General features: G+C 43.1%; 1 protein-coding gene across 1 annotated transcript in view; it reads right to left on the bottom strand.

Moving 5' to 3' along the window:
* Positions 1-451: 451 nt before the first annotated feature.
* The window catches only part of RNF150 (ring finger protein 150), a 379,113-nt gene continuing 358,651 nt past the window's right edge, over positions 452-20,913 (bottom strand). The window contains exon 7 of the mRNA XM_085641599.1: positions 452-4,631. Coding sequence (XP_085497725.1) covers positions 4,513-4,631 — 119 coding nt within the window. The 3' untranslated portion in view covers positions 452-4,512. The remainder of the gene's footprint in view (positions 4,632-20,913) is intronic.

The raw sequence follows: 20,913 nt of genomic DNA, 5'->3' as shown, positions 1-20,913 counted from the left end.
ATTTGTACCAGTGCAAAGTAACAGGGAAATCCATTCGCACCATATTTACCGCTGGCGTAATAAGAATGGAGCAAACACATTTTGCCCCAGTCCACACAAAAGAAAGATTTCCTTACTAGCACAAAATATAGGGAATTGATTTTGAAACCATGTGTAACACATGTATTGCATTTCTTATAAATATTTTTAAATCAGCCATGGAGATTTTTTACAAATAGAGCCTAATCCTTGCACAACTCTGTGATAACTAAACACAGCACACTGATTTTCCATTAGTTTTGCTAACTATGTAAAAGAAATCTACAAATGCAGTCATATTTCATGCTTAAGGTGGAAGGTATGTATCTTATAAAGTTATTATATATGATAATAATGTGAAATCAGGTTACTCTGTTTTTCTCCAGTGCAAACACAACTTCTACACCACATATTACACTACAAACAAAAGAGGTGCAAATAGATCTGAATTTTATTTTCTCCTTTGCACCCATGTAAAGCTTCTGTGATATAGCTCCAACCCGTGCTGAAACAAAAAAAACAAAAGTCGACCAGGGCTCTTGAATAACGTAGAACCTGCATAGCTTGTGACTGCTCCATTTAAGTTCACTTATCGAAATAAAATGCACTTCTCTTGGAGTTTCAACACACCAGCCAACCTGCCTCGTTGGAGATAAAGCTTTGATTGGCAATTCTCATTTTAGGGGAGTGACTATTAGGGCACAAGTCCGCACTATGAGCTATACAGATTTGCACAGCCCATGGATGAGGGCTATTTCCCTAAACCTCGCAGATGGAAACATGGAGCTTACTTAGTTAAATTAACAAGAAACCAACAAATTATTTCTTTTACAGAACAGTCGATTATTGGGCAACTTTTAAGTTGAGGAAAATGCCCAGCTGGACTCACATGAACATTTCTGGGATGTTTCATGCAACATCCACTGAGGATGCGGTCAGCACAGTCTAGCTATACAATAATCAGGGTCCTTCATTTAAGATAAGTCACCCAACATATTAAATGGATAATATTTTGGATGATTGTTGATCGGTGACCAAGACAATTTGTAACCACATTGTACCCATCTTGGTACAGTGATACCTTACCAGCCTGGGCCAATGAAGTTCTCCCGGGCAGGTGAATGTGGTCTATTAGTGTGGGGCCAGGAAGTCTTTAGTACCAGCGCTAGACAGTAAAGCAAAATAAACAGGCTCTGTGAGGTTTGGCCTAAAAGAACTGAAAAGATGCTCTTGTGGCAGAGTTACTTCCAATCCAGCTTGCTGTGTTTTATACACAATTGTGATGTATGGGGCCAGTGGCCTATGCTTGAACAGTAGTCAGTTAAAGTTTTATGTGGCATTGAAATTCTGCAAAAAAATTATAAATGCTCCTTTCCTATCTGTTACTATCTGAGCCATTAAACTGTTTTGTAGATATAAGTGCTGTCTACAAAATCCATGTGGACGCAGAATTAAGTCTGAAGAGACACGTATAACAAAGAACACATAGTGGCATACTTCTATTAGAAATGTATAATTCATCAACCACCTAAATTATGCTTCTTTCTGAACACCAATTACTAAGTGTTTTTTTGATTTGATATTAATACTCAACAGATTTTCTAGAGCATAATACAGCTAATGTCTCTTGTAGACCTACTTGAGTTAAATCAAACAGCCCCAGACCATCGCCATATATTAACAAAGATATCACTTATAGATGTGAGGGCGACTGGAGCGTACATAAACACGATGATCTGGTAAGAGAACTAGCGGTAGGAAAAACAACAGATCTGACCTTCAGGTAAACGAAAGGGGCTGACCAGGAGTGGATCAGAGACCAGCTGGGACTCAGACATCAGCATCATGCATCGCATATACAAGTGTAATAGAGAAATGTAAACTTTTTCAAACTAAACAAAAAAAATACTTAAGTGACGAAAAAGCTGCTTACAGAAAACATTCTAGCACCATCGACAATGTAAGGAAAACTAACTTGACAAGTGTATTCCTGGAGTTGCAGGCAACTAACATTAGCTTGACAAGGATTCTCCTGGTTTTTTATGATCGTTTTTGTGAGGGTCGTCAACATTTCTTTCTTCAGTTCATTCAAGGTAATCAACGGAAAGTAACTTGGATGCATGTTCCATAAATCAATACTAAGAGTTCAGTAAAAGGTGGGAGCAAACCTGCATGGCTATGGGACTTCAGCCCAACTGCACCCCCTATTCAGATATCCAAGTTCTGAAGTCTTCAAGTAAACTGATAAATACTGTTAGAGCATAGGCAGGTACAGCAAAGAGAGAAAAAAAACAGAGACATCTGCAAGGGATGGTACAATGACATTACCAATGAGTAGCAGAAATGAAACCCCCTTCCAATGCAGAGAAAAACAAACAGTGTAACTAAAATAGTGGAGTGGAGATAGGTGAAAAGAAAATCCTATGTAAAAACAAACAGAGTGAAAGAATGAGAGAAACGGCAATAGATTGCCACAGCAAGAAGGCAAACAAATGAATAGTGAGAATACAAAACAAAATATACAAGTAAACTCAAACACACTCATGCAGCAGAAGACTTTTACTCCTGCAGGTTGGAACAGTTGAAACAGGCAATGACAACAAAAAAGTGTTTTCATATAAAAGAGAGAATCATTTCACTAGATTCCAGCACCAGACAACTTCAGCTCTTGAAATATTACAATAGTATTCTCATGTATGTTGCAACAAAATGTGCAAAGTAAGTGATGGCTTCTGCCCTTGAAATAACCGCATGCATTAACCAGACATTCTCAGACTTAATACCACCACCCCATTCCATGGTGAAGAAAGTGCTCTTCAAGCCCATGCAACAGGTTACTCCCGCTGGCTCGTACTCGTTAATACACGTGGTCACATTGGATTGTTTTTGCAATGAATTGTCAAATTCCATAAGATTAATGCACAAGAAAGATGCATCCGTGAAAGAGAAACCCACCTATACATGTATCAATACTTGATAGAACAGAAAAAACAGCACTACATCCAGAAAGTGCCCTTTTTAGGGTCGTACATATCCACGCAATCTGCGTAGAGAACCTAAGTTGAGGCCGGTCTTTCTGATTCGTTGTAGCAGAATAGGTGATTACAAAGAACTAGGAGAAAAAACACTTGGATCCAGTTCTGCCTATCAAAGGCAACTTTTCAAATCTGAGAAACACATTATCAGATGTAGATGAAGAGAAAAAGTGTTCTAAAAAATGAGAGTCATTCATTTGACTAGATATACCCCAAAGCAAGTTAAACTCTAGATGACAACATAGGGAATATGTTTCTTTTAAAAAATAATTTCTTGGAGTTAACATTGTCGACCGTGCAAGACATGTACAATCAAATCCTGGCTCTGGTCTTCCTCTGGCTGCAGCTAGTCAAATTGAGATCAAGGTCACTATCAACTATTATGGTCAGGTTAGAAAACCATTCATTGAGCTTCAGGACACCTGTTGTGAAAGAGATTGTATGATGCACTCGCGACTGCCGACAGAAAACTAGATCTATTCTTAAAAGCCTGTTTAAGATTTACTCAATGAGATTCATTAAGATAAGAAAGTTCTCAGCACCACAATTCTTACACTCCAGAAAACCTGTAAGCCACAGCTTTATACTATCAAAAAGCCTTAAATGCACTATGTTGTAGCCACAATAAAAGAAAAAAATACCTGAATTTAAGACCAGTTTACTCTTCATATGCCACACGAAAGGCAATATGCAATGGAAGCATTTCACAGAACAGAAACTGGTGAACACTTAAAACCTGTGTAAATGATTAAAGCTGGCTTTAGCATATCTCTTCCTTTGTAAATTTGCGAATTGCTGGAGTTCTTCAAGTGGAAGCTCTAATATGAACCGGCCCTGGTCACCTGTTATACATTCAGAGCTTCATGAGATGCGGCAAGTGAAAGATATACAATTCAAGAGCTGTTGAAGAAGATTTCCAACCCGGGTAAACAGTCTCTTCTATACAGCTAATCACTGTGGAAATCCCAAGGTGTGTGAATCGCCCTGGAGCCTCCTTGATGGATCAGGACGTAGGTTCTTTCTGCGAGCTCACACTTTGGAAAAGATGAGGGAGCGAAGCAGTGAATAAATTCCATCATGAAAACCTTCCATATACAAATGATAAATAATGATTAAAAAAAAAAGATAACAAGTGTACAAAATGAAACCGTAGTCTATTATTTCAGTCACATATTTATAAGATCCTCCGAAGAGGAACTCCGCAGCTCTTGAGCATGTGGGCAAGCAAGGAGCTCTCCTCTTTCTCCAAAAGAAAGCTGAAATGCCAAGAGGATGAAAGTGTGCCACAGACAAAAGTAGACAGCCATCACTATTGCTTTTGATGAAGTCCCAGGATGCAGTGCGCTGGAGTTCTATGATGTTTCTTGACATGGGTTTGAGGTCACATCCTGGAGAGCTGGCCTTTCAGCTCGCCCTATCCTGACTTTCCACCTTAGGGGAACTCCTGCTTTTTCTCCTTTCAGGATTTTGTCTCTTCACAGTCCTGCTCAGCAGAGAGTTCCACATCAGAAAGTCCAACTTCTACTGCCAAGATTAAAGAGGTATCGGAATCACTGCTGACTGTTGGCTCCTGTTCACCTGGGAGAAGAGAAAGAAAGAGGAAATGAGGCTTCAGTAATGAGATATATATCTTTTCTTGTGTGTGCAAAGGTGCAGATGCCCTGCAGACTGTTTCTTCAAATGTCTAAACTTTGAACAAAAGTCAGTCTGGTGAGTGATGCGCTCTGACTTAGAGGGTGGGGCCTACTACTCCTCAGGGTTATAATAGAAAGGCTAACAGAGTGCTTCTCACCTGGGAATTCTAGAATTAATTCCATTGGTCCATCAAGCGATTGGGTGTGTATATTCCTTTTTAAAAAACATTTTTTTAGCCTTTCCTTTCATTTATACATTTACCACGTTTTGTCGAGGGAATTACAAAGTATATGCTGTGTCAAAACAGAAGGAACAAGTACCCCCCCAAAAAACCAAAGAAACAAGCTGCCAACTAAAAAGTTCTCTCTTTATGTTAATGCTTTTCTCAGCGTTTTGACCCAGCGTATACTTTGCAATTGCTCAGATGCTGAGTGGCTGGAGCTAGAGTTTTCCATTGGGGTGGTCATGTCCCCCAGATCCTGGGTTACAGGGATACTATAACCAAGGCGGTAACAGTAATGGTTTCCCACCTGATTATTATGGACCCAAAGATATGCATTCTGGGGTATGTTAAGGACTTTCCTATGGGGATAGGGAGGCTTACAGCCATAAAGGGCACTATTACTTTTAAAATGCTGAGAGGGTATGCACTGGGGCCGGGCGGTACAGTGACATGAGCGGAATTGCTGGAAGATCTATCATATTGTAATAAACAGCTGGAGGCTTATGCGGAACTATTCGCTCTCACATCCCGCAACAGGTACGTAAGAGCTCTATTCTGCACTTACCTACCTGACCTTGGCCACACCCTGGCACTCCATTAGCAATTTACTCCTTCCCAACAAGTGGGCAGGTAAGAAGTAATGCTAGGGAGAACCAATAGTATTACGGGTATGCAAGCTATGCAATGATTATGTTTTCTTATGTGGTGCTTAACAATAAAGTCATCGTCTGGGGTATGATGATACTTTAAGTGCTACGCTTCCCACATTATTGCACTAGATCTTGAAGTGCACTATGCACATTGTTATCAAAGCGTTGTCATGTGTCATGCTTGTTAATACTGTCTTTTCCTATTGTAATAATTAGAAAAATGTATTTATTATGTTAAATTTTGCAAACATTACATAGAATTTCGGAAAATGCAGCCTGGTGTTATATTTTAGAGCAAAATGTGTACTCACGTCCACTGTGCAGCAAGGAAGAATTTGGAGCTATAAAAATAGCACCAAAAACACTAGCACGCACGTTCATGTTGTTTCCAGCTGCTCAGGTAAAATGTTGACACAATTGTAGCGAATAGCACGACATGGCGTAGCAATGTAATTTGTACCGTGAAATTCACGGAATTATGCAAGCTTAAACCAGCATAAAAACATTTTGCCCTGGCCAAATACAAAATGCTTTCACAGATTTCGACATGTTTTTGGTCATTCAGACCAACAAAAGAGAACCTGCTTTCAATTTCTGTTCAGCTGGCATTAAAGTGTGGGACCATTAAGGGCTATAAAAATTCAATCGTCTGCCTCTGCCTTACATTTCGCGGCGGCCTCCCTCTTTACATGGCTCAAACAACTGCGGGCCCTTCTGCTTCACGGACGTAAGTCAGGAACAGCTGGGACTGGCCAGGGCAGAGGTCTCCGCCAATTGCTAAACCAGTAGAATAGCTTGGTTTGTTGAGCACCCACGGCTCGGATCTCTGTTTAACCTGTCTCAAAAGAAAGCTCAGCCTACCGAGCCTTCTCTCACCACTGTGAGCTTGACAGGAGTCAGTTAAGCAACACCACCACCTAATGCTGAGAGACATATCAGCTGGGGAAGAAGTGGAGGATAATGACTCTAGAAAAGACTGAAACTTGGATGGGAAATTACTTTCTTAAACATGTACCAACAACCTATTACTCCACGCTCTCGCACACCAGTCTCCTGATCAGTGAACGATCCTTTCCCGCCTTAAATTCCAGCAATGTTTTCCCTTCCGTAGATGAGACGGGTGCATCTGCTCGATTCAAGCGAAACATGCATGGCTTTACACTTAAAAGACCAACATGTAGCACACTTCCACCACAGCAGCGCACCATTGGCTGGGTCAGCAATCAGCGGCGGATCCTTCGCTAAGGCGGAGGATCCGCCCCCACGGCCAGCACCTTCAAAAACATGAGAAATAAACGATAATAAAACGGGTTTTATTGACATTTAATTTTTCTTCTGTTTGCCAAGTATTGGGTGCGGGGCCAAGGGGGTAACAGTACTGAGGAGGGAGTGATGGGCACTGGCTTTAGTGCGCATGACAGTTTGGCCGGCCGTCTCAGGCGCACTGAAGCGCACTCCTGGAGGTGTGTTGCCGGGTTGGAGAGAGCAGGCACAGACTCCCAGCCGGTCTGTTAGCGCAAATTCATGGCACTCAGGCCAATACTGAAGCTGCTCTCATGCCTGAGAGCAGCTTCCGGATTCGCCGCAGGGCAACCTAGGAGCCTGTGGAGCCAGAAGAGTGCAATGCTGGAGGGTGGCAGGTAAGTTTTTTGGGTTTTTTTCTCCGTCGCTCCTATCCTACCCCGTCTTCTTCCCCCCATGATCCTCCCCAGCCCTGCCTCTTTCACTGACAAGAGCGGCTCCTGGTCAGCATTCAGCATTCTAATACGTTGCAAATAAATTAAACTTGGCAAGAGGATGTGAAGCACTGTACCAGGCAGTCCGATTCCTGCGCCCCCTCAAACCAGTTCGATTCATAGGGCTTGATGTAGTGCCATCAGCATAACCCTTAAGTACAACAGGTCGAAGTCACACCACAGAATATCTGTATCTCCATTAGCCTGCGATTACCTATCACAGAGGATTATGAAAGAGGTTGCTGTACAGGTGGTTCCCTCATATTCTGAAGTCTCCTGCAATACAGTCACTGAGGAAGACACACAATTTTCATGTGAAGACCTGTCAATATTGGTATCTGCTGCCAAGAAAGTATATCAAGGTCCGGTATTCAATTAAGTTCAGGCATTTTCTTCAAAGTCTGGGGGGGTGGGCTCCTCACAGCCTTGAGTGTGAGGTGAGGTCCCTCTTTCCCAATTCTTTATGAACGCTGCAGCCTTCTGTGGGTCACTCAAGATGGGTGGTTTGATGCTGGGAAATCTTGAGGCTGGCAGGATACAGCGGGGTGTAGGGGACAAGTAACTGTTGACGGTGACAGATGCTTGCCTGGCCAACTTTACTGCCACAGTGAAATCCATACAAAGTGATACAGAGGACCCTTTATTGTAGGGATGCTTCTATTCCTAGACCAGACGAAGAGCTGCAAACCCATCTCTGTAGTTAAGAAGGGAAGAGATAAATCGACGCGCTGAGTCACTTGGAGGAGATCTTTGAGTTTGGACCCAATGAGTATGCCCCACCTTAGAAAGGAAGTTTGTTTTGACAATTAGGTCTACTACGGGTTATTCAACTCCTCCTCCTACATGTCTAAGTCTTCATGCTTCACCTTGTTGAGTTCAAGAACCTTGCCCATGAGTATTTCATTGTAGTGTGGGGTCTTCCTCGATATTGGAGATACAGTGCTCGGTCTCATGTATCCGTGCGGACTGCTTGTTTAGTCTCTCCATGAGGATTGTCATAGAGACCAGCATTCTGTTAATCGATGTAAGGCTTTTCTGCATGCTGTTCTACAGTCTTCACATCATGTTCCATACTCATGACCATCTGTGTTTGTTCTCTTGAGGGGGCTAGTTTCCTATCCACTGCCCTCATCACCCTGTTAAGGTCGAAGGAGAGTTTAGACTGCCTTCGGCCAGTCTTGCGTAGTGTGGCTGTTGTAGTGTAGGGCCTCCAATACTCTCCCTCTCGCACAGTCAGAATTTAAGTTTAGGCAGCCTTTGCAGATGCACACATAAATCACCCACACTACTGGTGAATGTCAATATCTTTAGTAGGAGCCAGCACAGAACTTCTGAGTTCGGATATCAATTTTATATTCTGGATCCACCAACATAGCAGGGAGGGCGGATTAGACACTGAGGGTGCGGGGGTCCAGCAACGATGGTGGAAGGCACTACATAATGTCTAGGGTAAAACACAAGTGGCCCTAATTATCAAGCCAATGGGAGGTGTGAATGAAGGAAGAACTGAACTGCCCCTAGTTCAGAGGTTTGGATCTGCAATATTTATGTGCCCTTCCGCCTCGTTCATGAGTGCTGGGCCTGCAGCTCCCAAAGTCACGGAGGCTGGACCCCGCTGTCCCACTCACTTGAAGCTCACTACCAGATGCCACAAATCTGGGGCCAGACAAGCAGCCTCCCATCGCAGCCTTCTCCTTCAGCAGGCCCGATGACACTGGCAGCAGCAATGTGACCTCTCCTCAGCGGCTGCTCAGATATTCTCGTTGTCTGAAGGCGCTACATCTGGCAGTGCAAAGACCCGCAGGAGGCCGAAGCAGCCAACAAACAGCGGTACCTTCACCGGCCCTACTTACCTTCAGCTGCTACGTTTGGCCCCATCATGCTGGCACCAACCTTCCAAATCAATCTGCAGACAGGACACTGTGACCACAGAAGTGTCCTTTACAGGTATTCAGGGATCAGGCAAGGCAATGAGGTGACACTCATCAGGATGTTAACTGGAGTTGCTAAACAAGCCAAAATAACTTTCTTGAGCCCCCACTGGTATGCATGCGCATAAACAGTCCTAGTTCCCCAAACACAAGCAACACATTAAGCACAGCATTAGCATTTCATGTTTCTTCACATACAGGTAATGGGTAGGACCTCTGCAGGAATGCATGTTCTCACTGTGTGGCCCGCCGAAGACAGCTGGCCAGTCATGCGCACTTATTGTGCACAAACCCCTCCTCCTACCTGTGACACAAGCCCCGACCCGCCCTAACCCAGTCCCGTAGTTACGAAAAATAATGATTATAGCAATGTTATTATCATTGTATTTATCCCTTTTCCTGCTCGGAGAGCAGTGGGGCGACGCTCCTCCGCCTTTTCCGGCTGTCCCCTTTCCGAAAAGGCAAAACAAGCCCAGCTAATGCAGTGGAAAGGTTGCTTCTAGTGTTACTAACACATTCAAAATAGGGACCGTGCAGTTAGCAGTGGTGCAGCACAGAAGCAATATGGCCATTGGCCAGGCGCTGTGTTTGAATCCCTTATGCACACAAAACAGCTGAAGCACAGACTGCAGCAGTGCTAGTTTTCTTTATATACGTGAAAGATACAGCAAAAGTAGCAGCAGCAGTGATGAGGTAAGATTCACTTGCATACATTACAGAGAGTATGGATGGATGCCAGGGGAACAGCTGTAAGCTGTTGATCATTTATGTCCCAAGTATATCAGTTAACTGGCTCTGGCTTCAGTAGTTTGGACTCCTTCAGCCTTCATATTCATATTCCGAGGGTTGGGGTGGGATGGGCAGGGGGTCATGTTTCAGACTGTAGCCAATTACTTAGTTCTTATTTTGTGACACTTCGTGCTGTTCCTTGAGTTAGTGGGAGCAGTTGGAAAGGCCCAGAGTGTTTGTGCACCTTCTGGCAGTAGTGTGACAAGCGAGTCACTCCATGATAGATGGGCCCAGGTGAGATTAATGGGGTCTCCCTGCCTATGGCTCCCCTCTTTAGGAGGCCCCAGAGGTGATGGGGAGGTACCCAAGTGTTGCCCAAGGGCAAAGTAAGTGTTGGCTCTTAAGGTTATACAGTCAGTTCCACATACTCAGAGACAAATATGCAAACAGTGAACCACAATTTTAACATGTTGAAGGAAGCAAATAGTATGTGTTCAGCCACATGAAGACCAAGGACAAGAGCTATGGAGAAGAGGCTGTTCTCAAATCACCAGGGGCAGCCAGAGATAAAAGTGATCTGAGTGGATATAAGGGGGAAGAGGCACAGTAATGACAAATGTTATGGGTCACACACGGCTCCTGTTCCAGTATAGCATCTCATCAGACTGCACGAAACAGGATTTGTAAGCCAAGTTTAGACCCATATGTACAATGATCAAATGCAGAAAAAGTTTAAGTGTTGTGTACCCATGCAACACTCTTGTAATAATAATTCAGCAGATTTTGCAAACAAGTGCCAAAACTAAAGAAAATGAAGTACTTTTCTGTGTACATCAAAGAAATTGCTCGGGTGTGAAGAAGCATTGGGTCCAGCACCTCCCTCACAGCTTATTTTGTGTTTCCAGATAGACAGCATTGTCTTAGCAGATGACAAGAAACGACTAAAGGCTTACTCTTCACATTATACATAAACGCACTAGAATCAGCCCTGAAGGGAGCATCGTTAGATGTCCCAAGAGCGGGAGATTTGCCTGTGCCCGTTCTTCTTAATGCCGATGATGCGGTCTTACTGGCCCGTACTGGAGTTGGTTTAAATAAATTGTTATCCAAGTTTGATAAGTTTATGGAGTCACTTGATTTAAAAATAAACGCAAAAAAATCCCATGTAATGATTGTTGGGGAACAAAGTAGAAGGAAAAAAATGATGACATTTGTATGTGGGAAAGATAAGGTTAGTAGGGTTCCCATTTTTTCATATTTAGGTCTTCTGTTTGATGAAAAAGGGTCTTGGGGTCCGCAAAATGAAATGAAAAAGAAATGTATTCGCCAGATCAACATCTACCCTAATGGGCTTTTCAAAGCGTCTTGGAGCTAGACCCATGGAAGCTATTTTAAAGGTTTATAAAGCAAAGTGTCTCGCAATAGCCACTTATGGCTGTGAGATCTGGCGGTATAGCTCACAAGACTATCAAATTCAAGTGGTGGAAAATACATTCCTAAGAACCTTATTATCTGTACCACAGTCAACACCTACTTTTTCGATACATGTGGAGTTGGGGTTGGATTATGTAATAGACAAAGTGAAAATGGCCCCGATCTTATGTTGGCTCAAGACTTGGCTCAACAAGGAGATAACTTTAAACCACATAATTCTGAAAGATTGTTTATCTCTAGATAAAGCCAGGAAAATCCCTTGGATTGCATACATTGAATCCTCACTTAAAAAACTTGGTAGGTCAGACCTTTTTCTGGCTCCGGATACCATTAAGAAAATGGATATAGACTGGATAAAAGAGGCCATGGTCAATCTTCTTTCAGCAGAAAGGGAGGAATTAGAAATGAAAAAGCCGTTGGTCAGACAACATTTTGGGTTAGTGACCCTACCAGGCATGGAATTTTATCTGAACGAGGTTACATGCCCTTTTCATCGATTTCTGTTAACTAGATTCCGCCTTAATTTAATTCACTATATCATGGGAGATTTCCCTAATTGGGAAGTCCCGGATAAAGCTGAGCCTTGCAAATGCGACAACATGTGCAGATACCCTGCACTTTGTCATGTTTTGCAAGTATTACTCAGACATTAGGAAACGGTATCTGTTACCAGTGCTGAGAGATGCAGGGTTTACCCAGGTTAGACTGGCTCTTATCTATTTAAAACTTAGGAGTAATGTCCGGACTATTTTCCATGTTGCGAATTTTCTGGTGGCAGCGGTCCGGTCTAATAATAAGAAGAAAAAGGCAGGCCGTGGGGAAGTTGTATCTTGATTATGAATGATGTTGTCATTTTTCTTCGTTTTTATCAAATGGTCATAGTTTTTAATCCTTTTTAGCATAATATTTATTGACTACTTTTATTGAATGCCCAAATATGGATTTGAGGATTGAATCACTTGTTTCAGGTTATGCTTTATGACATTAACTCGCAAATTATTTTTCGGGTGTACAATTGTGTTTAATTGCCAAATTGGTTATCATTGTAAATGTGTCTTTTTATGATATTTATTTTATCGAATAAAGTATTTGACTGACTGACTGACTAATGGCTTGCTTTAGTGTTTGGTGGATACTCTATCACAAATGTGACGGATATCCCGTCCACCTTATTACAAGTGTTTATTCTCTCAATGCCAGGAAGAGAGCTTCCTGACATAGAGTGAACTAGACAAAACACTTCGAGAGGGGTGGCCTCTTAAAATTCCAGGATACTTCCTCTAATACCCTATCTAAAAGCCAATAATTTAGATCCATCGCTACACATCACAGACATCAAAAGATCCCATAGCGATGAGGCTTCCCTTGTTATCTACTATTCTCATATCAAAACAAATGACACACAGTCACAGCCTGAGGAAGCTGAAATTATTTCCAACTTCATAAAAACGCTGAACCAGAGACTCAAACCGAAGGAGTAATAGCAACAACCAATGAACTTCAAAGCAACAGGACTATTTGATGCTTGTGAAGTCAGAGGTTCTGGCCTGGTGACGGAGACCCGTGGTGCAACGCTTAAAGAAGTAATGTTTGGGATGTGGTAATCTATATGATCCTGTGTTACCGGGTGTGTTAGGCAGACTGAGTCTAGGGACATGACATCCTCCTTGGCTATATGCTGCTGTTTCTCTCTCCTCCAGATGCAACATTGAATTATGTTTTTTCTGTTTCTCCACCTATAGGGCTACCCTCTGTTGCTGACTGGGACAAAGGTAGCTTCCTTGCAAATGATCCGGGGTTGTTTTGGGAGGGCATAATAAGTTGGATCCTTTTGCTTACAGAATTTGCATGCTTTTTCTCTCAGCGACAAAAAGTTACCTCTGGTTCTTCTGAGGGGTTCTTTAGATGGGTCCCAAGAGAATACTTACTGCACCAGTTGTGTACAGTAGGTTTTGTCTTTTGTCACAATTATAAGTTTATATTATATTTTCCTTACAGTGGACCTATAATGTTCTTTTCCCCTGAGATTCAACCAGACCTAAAATCTACACATTACAGATCAACGTTGTTGGAAATGGCCCTCTCAGGTCACCCCAAACATTTTGCCTTCCTCCTCCTCTTTTTGCTGAACTTTTTGTTGTTGACTTTAGGACTCTGAGCACTTTACCACTGCTAATCAGTGCTAAAGTGCATGTGCTTCTTCCCTAAAGGTGCGCAATTGGTGTATAGCTGATTGTCATTTAATTTACTTGTAGGTCCCTTGTAAGGTGGTATGCAATAAACCCAGGGCCTACAAGTTAAATGCTACTAGTGGGCTGCAACACTGATTATGCTACCCACAGAAGTAGTATTTCAAACCTGTCTCAGGCCTGCCACTGCAGGGCCTGTGTATGTAGTTATACTGCCACTTCACTTTAACTTGGCATTTAAAAATACGTGCCAAGCCTTAAACTCCCCTTTTATTATACATAAGTCGTCCCTAAGGTAGGCCCTAGGTAGCACTAAGGGCAGGGTGCTATGTTAGTAAAAGGTAGAACATGTACTGTTATGTTTTGCATGTCCTAGTAGTGACAAAAAGCTACATTAGTTTTTCCACTACTGTGATGTTTACCCCTCTCATAGGTTAGCAATAGGAATTCCCTTATACCCTTTTAAGTGGTAATTCCTGATCAGAGAAGAGTAGCTTTTTCATGTTTTATACCTTTGGATTGGTAATGATAAATCCTCCTTGCTGGTGCAGTTGGATTAAACTATTATAGAAATACCGTTTTTAGAAAGTGGACTTTTCATTTACACATACTACTCTGTTTACCTGCACCCTTTCTCCAATACATGTCTGGGTTAGTCTGGGTGGCAGCTACCTTTGTGCATTCCCTTAAGACAGCCACAATACAAGACACAACTACATCTGCATTTTGATGGGTCTTCCTGGGCGGTGAAAAATGGGAGGGGTTCACACTCCACTTGAATAGAAGTGTCCTGCCGACACACAACGCACTGATAGCCCCCCACAGGACTGGGTTGAAAGGGTTGTTTGTGCACTTCAGAGGGCTCCTTTGAAGTCACTCCCTACATCAAAGGCACTTTTGGGTATAAGTACTGGGGCTTCGACACCCTGAAACCAGACACTGCGTGGATCTAGTAACCAAACACTACAGGCTCTACATCTGCACATTGCCAGAAGGACTGCTATGCTACCAGGAGGGCCTGCCACTTCACTAACCGCTTCGCTGTGTTGGCCTGCTGCTTGCTACATGCTGTGTTGCAGGAGGGACTGCCACTCTGCAAACTGCCTTGTATACTGGCCTGCTGCCTCCTTACTGTGCTAACTACTTGTGTTCTCCGAGGAGTCGTGGCTTGCCCCGTGTTTACAAAGTCTCAGGGCCACAAAAGACTTCAAATTCCCCTAACCGGCAGGCAGAGGGCCTACAACAGTTGAGCATTCCTCTCTAACCAGCATCTACCGACTACGAGGACTCATTGCTCCATTTTGCTAACCAGCATCTGCACTCTTGCCAGTAGAATTCCCCAGCGTGCTCACAGTAGCTGCAGCGCCTTTCAGCGCGGCACCACGGCGACACACTGACCTGGTGTCGAGGGGCGTGTCCTGAAGTGCGAGGTTCATCAACCACCTCTGCACGTCAGAGCCGCACAGTGCTTCCAGCTTCCGCCGCCGCTGGGGTGATCCCAATCAGCTGACAACACATTCCCCTCTCATGCGGCCCACCGACGACCCACGCAGTCTGACTCCTCGATTGCCCGGGCACTGTGGGTTCCCATACCTCGACACCGCTTCAAGATGCTTGGTTTTGCTGACTCGCGCTCCCTTGCGGGCAACTCCCCTGCTCGGAGCATGGCCTGAGTGGCCCATTGACTCCCTTCCGATGCCTTCGGGCTTTGGGGGTATTGTCTGCGCGCAATATTCAGAGTTCTTTCAATGAACAGTGAAATACGGATAGAGTCCCAAGCATAATATTTTACTCTTATGACTCTGACCCTACATATCCTGAAAAGTATACCTTGCATTTTTATCCTTTTGGTCTTGTTTTACTGTTAATACAAAAAGATATTTTTATAAACCTGTACAGAGTCTTTTAGTGGTATATTCATTGTGTTGTGTGTTTATTGCACAAATGCTTAATAAATTCCCTCTTTAGAGAAGTCCGACAACTCTGTGCCAAGCTACCAGAGGGTGAGCACAGGCTCTCTTTTAGTGTGTACTAGCTTGCCCTGACTAGAGTGAGGTTTCCTGCTTGGCTTGGGTGTATACCTCAGCCAACCAAGAATTCCATTTCTATCAAAAGTGTTGCCAAGTTTGGCTGCGAACTAAGAGGAGTCCTCGGACTCATTAGTCCAAATTCACTTTCCCATGAAGTTTATTAACATCTTGATGCTCAATGTACACGGGTTACATCTGCCCATGAAAAGAACGTCTCTAAAATTATTACACTTTAAGGATATAAGTGTAGCATTTTTGCAGGAAACCTACCTTTTGAGGAAGGATGTTCATAGTGTCTACACTCCCTTTCACTTCTTGCAGTATCATTCTCCAGGTCTCACAAAGAAAGAAGGGGGTGACGATCCTCTTTTGAAAAAGGTTACAATTCCAAGCTGATTCCACTCATATGGATAACGAGGGATACTTACTAATGCTTAAGAGGCGAACGTAGGGTTCCCAGGTGACCATGGCTTGTATTTACAGGCCCACAGATAAAAAAGCCCACTATTACACAGACCTGTTTCAAAAAATATGCTGCATCGATGAAAGAAACTTTAATACTGGGAGGGGATTGCAACGTAACCATAGACCCCCTCCCAGATATGATAGATCAGCATTTAAATATGGTGGCCATCATGCACCTCTCACATTGCTTCAGGTTATTGGCGTTCTACTCTTGGTGCATACAAGGAAGGCATAGCACCCTGGGGAAAGGGATTTTACATTTTACTCCAACATCCACAGAACCTCCTCTAGAATAGACATGTATACACAAGGGCTACGCTTGTCAGGTGGTAACATAGGTCCTATCGTACCATGCCCCTTCCTCTTGCAATTTAACCTAGAGACACTGAAATAGATTCCCGATAGGAAATGTTATATGAATGAGATGGCCTTCTGAGACCTGGCGATGAGAGACGCCATCAAGGAAGCTCCAAGTCATTAGTGTCAGGAAAAGGATGAGTTTCCACATCTCTCTTGGTAAGGTGGGATGCAGTCAAGACTCATATCCAACACCATTAACGTTTTTAGAAGAAATAGGGAGGAATAGAAATTGACACTGAAGCAAGAAGTCTCTTCCTTAAAGACTAAACACAAACTAATAGGCTTTTGTATGACCGACTGAGCTTTATGGAAGCATAGGGGTGAACTACAGCATATCACTTGGAATAGGCTTCATACCAAAAAACGTTACTATGAAAAAGGCCACAAAGCTGAAAGGCTCCTTGCCTTCAAAATACAACTGATCCAAAACAGGAACAATATAAAAGAATACTGATCCACGGCCCTGCCCTGGGACAGATGACATTATTCAGGTATCTAGAGACTATATTATGGCCCTTTACACCAAGCACGACATTTCCAATTGAGAACAGGCAGACTATCTGCAGGACATCACATTTACTAAAATTGCATCACCATTGCTATAATCACTGGACGACCCTATAACCTCTCTAGAGGCCCTACCTTCTATAACAAATCTCCTGGGTACAAGAGCTCCTGGTCCAGATGGTTTTACTGCAACTTTTCATAAACCATTTAAGGCCATGTTGGCTATATCCATGACGCAAATTCAATTTTTTCTCAGAAACGGGAGCAGTCACATTGTCCCTGATGGAACGTGAAACAGTATTAATTCTTAAAGACCACAAGAGTCTAGAGTTGCGTCGATTCTATAGGACCATAGCCCTGCTGAACAATGATGTACAACACAATATACACTAAAATATTAGTCAAGCACTTGGAAAAAATCGTCCCAATTTAAGTCAGCCTGCACAATCAGGTTTTATTCTGGGGAGGCAGGCTTGTGATATTGTTTGCCTGGCTTTGAACCTGTGCTAAGTGGTAATACAGACTCAGATGCCTCGCCTGTCACTTGACGCAGAGAAAGCATTAGACAGGCTAAACTGGCGTTATATGTTGAGACTCCTCGACAAAACTGAATTTGCCCCCGAATCAAACAATTCATCAAAGCACATTTTATCAAACCATCCACCACACTAAAACCTTAAAATAGACATAGCAAAAAGATAAATGTGGGAAGGGGTATAAGTCAGGGATGTCCTTTTGACCTTGGTTTGGAACATTAGTGCAAAAAATAAATGTCATCCCCGAGATAGAGAGTGTAAACCTTAAACAATGCCACCGATAAATTAGGCCTGTTCGTCGACGAAATATTCTTCCTCATCACCAATCCTACAACAGCTCTCCCAGATCTCATTTATAAATTAGCCAGATTCTCTAGAGTTTTGGGTTTCAAAACCGGTTATATAAAAAATTATTGGCATGGGTGTTCCTCAAATAAAAAAGCTAACTGGGCCGAACTGTTGGGTGCACTGGGCCTTGAAGTAGTGACAGGACACTTGGAGTACCTAGGGGTCAAAATAACTGCACAGAGGCAAAAAGTATGAAGCCAATATTTTCCTCGAATTGATGTGCTTCTTAAAGAGCTGTACAGATCGAGGAAGCTACAAATCTTCTGGGTTGGCAGGATTGGATGTATAAAAATTAAAGTCATCCCATATTGCTATACGCGGCCCAGACTTTACTACTGACATTTCCCAAAGTAACACTCCAGTACATACAGGCGAAATTGATGGATTTTACCTGGAATGCTAAATCCCTGAGAGTATCTAAAAAAAGTCCTCTATCAAGGGAAATATGATTGATGTTTTGGAATGATATGTGCGTACTGCCCAACTGGAGCCCTCGTTGGATCTCAGTACGCACGACAGTTATAAACTTTGGGTACCCTTAGACTCTGCATACTAACTTTAACCAATACACATTTTACCTTGGCAGCCCAAGCTTGAGAGACCAGAAGCATCAATTAGACTCCACGCAATTTTCATTAACACACGGAAGTGCAATGGCTCTCAGGGACGGTGCCACCACATATCCCTCTCCAATAACCCCTGTACTGAATAGCTCAGAGTTCCATTCAGGCATTATTGATAAGGGTTTGGTAACGGTATGAAACGATTACAATAGGTGATCTGTTCATCAAGAGTAAACTTAGAATCTATGCCAGCGACAGAATATAACAACTTCTACTATACAAAGCTATCACTCTGGGTTATTTCATGTGATCTCAGGGCGCCAGCCACACGAGATCTCACACGCACAGAAGCCATGCTAGCAGAACATGTTACAAAAAAGGTAGTCTCGGTTGTACCAATACTTAGCATGCACCCTGTTTTCAGCCAAACCGACTTATGCTATTAAATGGAAGGAAGGTTTAGGCCAAGATATAGATACTTCTTAGCTTCACAGTTGGGAGTGAGCCGCCTCCTCTTCCATTTCCATTCAATATAAAATTGCTACAAGATAGTCATGCGATGGTACTCGGCTCCAGGCCGCCTTGGTGCCATGCTCGGTTTCTCTCCAGAGTGGGGACGATGCTATACAGAGAAAGGCACAATGTACAAATATGTGAGATCATCTATTGTTACTGGTCTCTTATAGTCTTCAGTTCAGAAATCACTGTGATAGAGTTGTGATTTGATCCAGACATGTGTGTTCGGGAATACAGAAGATGATACTGAATACCCTCTAACAAACCTTTCTGGAAAAATTAAATATTCGCCTGCTCCTTGCAGCACAACTTACAGTGGCCCAGTTTTGGACTTCCCCTTTCACTCCTCCACCAAGGTTTGGTCAGAATACGTAATGGAACAATTAACTGCTTTCGTAGGAGTACAGACATTTGAAAAAATGTGGCTATCCTTCCGCACTTACATTAAACAACAGGGTAGGTCCGCCCAGGACCCAGGTCCAGTAACCAAACTCCTGACATCATCTGGACTGTGTAATCCCGATCTCAACATCCATGTGGACTCAAACGTCGATACTAATGTAACCTACATTTTAATAAAAGGTTTCATGTGATGCTAAGTACAGCCTTGACGCCAAGGCCCGAGATTCAGAGTAAGACGGCTGCTCAGGGCTAAACTGAAAAAGTTGTTTCAATTTATCCGCCGTTATTATTTTCTTTTTTTATTAATGTTGTTACCTCTTTTAGGGATTGTGTTGCTTGTCCACTTGTTCCAAGGAGTCTAATGGGGTGGTTTCCACAGCTATATGTAAATACCTGCCATATAAATCACTGTTGGAAATTCAGGCCTTTTTAAAAAAAAAAAAACACAAAGGAGAAGAACTAGGGTTCTGAAGGGATGTGGTAGCCTCCCTCCGCTTTATCTTTGGTCAACGGGATATCCAAAGATATTGGAGTAGATGCCACACTCACTAATTGTGACATGCTTCATCATAGGCGTCTATCCACACCCAGGTAAGATGGTACCACCCGGGCGAACTCAACCATAGATGTAATGGGCGTTCCTACATAAAGCAAATACTGGTCATGCAGGGAACCAGATGAGTGATAATAAAAACACCTTCAGGTATACCCAAACAATGTGTTTTATTTGGAGGGTGCCTGGGGCATGAATAAAACGTGAAAGCGTTGGGGTTTTCTAAATATAATTGTTCAGTTGTACCACTTCTAAGGTGCTAACATGTTTTGGCCCTCACTAGGAGTCCACGTGGGTCTAGGGCGTTCGTCAGGGGTATTTATTTATCTACTACTTAGTGTCCCTGCTCCGATAGGGTGCACGCACTCCATGCACTGTTGTGAGGCCTAATGTGCTCACTTGTCTTCACTGTGTCGTCAGAAGATTTGCTACTGCTTGTTTTAATTAAGCAAAATGCACATCAGGCGGTTGGTGCTGCCTTATAGTCACACATTCGTCAAAGTGCTAGCACTGCCGGAATACCGCCAGAATACCTCTAGAGCCCTGCGCTCTGTCTGCTGCTGTGTGCACACAGTCGCGGACAGAGCCGGGCTCAAGAGGTATTCCGGCGATGTTAGCACTTTGACGAAAATAGTAGATAAATAGCCCTGACGAAGGCCCCAGACCCACGTGGGCTCCTAGCGTGGGCCGACACATGAGTGAGTGAGGCATCTACTCCAATATCTTTGGATATCCCATCGACCAAAGATAAAGCGGAGTGAGACTACCACATCCCTTTAGAACCCTAGTTCTTCTCCTTTTTGTTTTAAAAAGAAATGCCTGAATTCCCAACAGGGATTCCTATGGCAGCGGTTGCTTATATGTGATAAGACTGTACCTGGGAGATTGCAACTGATCTGCTTCTCTCTCACTCTTTCTGGTGTAAAAGAGAGATGTAAATACCCGACTGACGCTGGAAAGGTTGCCTCCATTCTGTATCACAATCTGTATGCAGGCTTTCCAAATGGCAATAGAAATAAACGTAAAACATAAAAAAGGCCCGATTTCATCTGC

The sequence above is a fragment of the Triturus cristatus genome, chromosome 2_2, assembly GCF_964204655.1.
Source record: "Triturus cristatus chromosome 2_2, aTriCri1.1, whole genome shotgun sequence".
Taxonomy (NCBI): Eukaryota; Metazoa; Chordata; class Amphibia; order Caudata; family Salamandridae; genus Triturus; species Triturus cristatus.
This window is presented reverse-complemented; position numbering and strand designations above follow the sequence as displayed.